At 69.6% G+C, this 1,071-nt stretch overlaps 1 protein-coding gene across 1 annotated transcript in view; it reads right to left on the bottom strand.

Annotated features, from left to right (window-relative positions):
- CAMK1 (calcium/calmodulin dependent protein kinase I) overlaps positions 1 to 1,071 on the bottom strand; it is a 5,835-nt gene that overhangs the window by 2,697 nt on the left and 2,067 nt on the right. The window contains exons 4-8 of the mRNA XM_014526250.2: positions 946 to 1,071; positions 730 to 805; positions 532 to 644; positions 286 to 364; positions 105 to 192 (exon numbers count right to left, since the gene is read on the bottom strand). The exon at positions 946 to 1,071 is cut by the window's right edge and continues 1 nt beyond it. Coding sequence (XP_014381736.1) covers positions 105 to 192; positions 286 to 364; positions 532 to 644; positions 730 to 805; positions 946 to 1,071 — 482 coding nt within the window. The remainder of the gene's footprint in view (positions 1 to 104; positions 193 to 285; positions 365 to 531; positions 645 to 729; positions 806 to 945) is intronic.

Raw genomic sequence — 1,071 nt, 5'->3', positions numbered from 1 at the left:
ACAGAGGGGCCCCCCGGCCCCCCCGGGGGGGGGGGGGCGGGACAGCCCCTGGACACCCCACCCAGGGCAGGACCCCAGCACCGCACAGCAGGGCCGCCCCTCACCTTCCACCTGCTCTTGGCGAAGTTCTTCTTGATCTGCTCGCTGACGGACTGGTGGATGTTCTTGTCCAGCGCCGTGTCCCCAGCGATCCTGGGGGCAGGTGGGGTGGGGGGCGGGTCAGTGTGGTCCTGAGGGCTGCCCCGGTGCAGGGACCCAGGGGCCCCGGGGCAGCGTCCCCCTTACCAGGGGTGCTGCAGGGCCTGCTCGCAGGTGAAGCGCTTGCCCGGGTCCTTTTCCATCAGGTGCTTGATGAAGTCCTTGGCTGCGGGGCAGCAAGCACAGATGGTCAGGCAGTGCCGGGGCCGCAGGGGTCGAGGCACCCAGCCAGGCGTTAGCCCCTGTGCCCCGACCCCTCCCTGAGCCCCCTCCAGCCCTGGTGCCAGCAGGATGGGCAGGGCAGGGGGCGCAGCCGGGCCTGGCCATGCTCACCCGAGTCAGAGATGTCGTCCCAGTAGGGCGAGTCGAACTCGTACTCGGCCCGCAGGATCTGCTCGAAGAGCTTGGCGTCGTTCTCGTCGTAGAAGGGGGGGTAGCCGCACAGCCTGCGGAGACAGGGACGGTGGGCGCGGGCCGAGGGCAGGGCGGGGGGCAGGGGCTGCAGCCGGGCCCCGGCCCTGCGGTACGTACAGGATGTAGGCGATGACGCCGATGGACCAGCAATCCACCGCCTTGCTGTAGGGCTTCTGCGCCAGCACCTCCGGGGCTGCAGGGAGCAGGGCCGTCAGCAGGGGCAGACGCGACCCATGCCCCTCCCTGGCTCCCCCCAGCCTGGCAGAAAGCCCAGCGTCTACCCAGGCCCCCGGCTGCATGGAGGGGGCGAGGGCCCTGCCCAGGGGCACTCACCCACGTAGCCGGGCGTGCCGCATGCCGTAGACATGACGCTGCCAGAGCCCTCAATCTTGGACAACCCAAAGTCACTGATCATGATCTTGGAGTCCTCGTCCAGGCTGTAATAGAGCAGGTTTTCGG

This window comes from Alligator sinensis, unplaced genomic scaffold (assembly GCF_000455745.1).
Source record: "Alligator sinensis unplaced genomic scaffold, ASM45574v1 scaffold469_2, whole genome shotgun sequence".
NCBI lineage: Eukaryota > Metazoa > Chordata > Crocodylia > Alligatoridae > Alligator > Alligator sinensis.
This window is presented reverse-complemented; position numbering and strand designations above follow the sequence as displayed.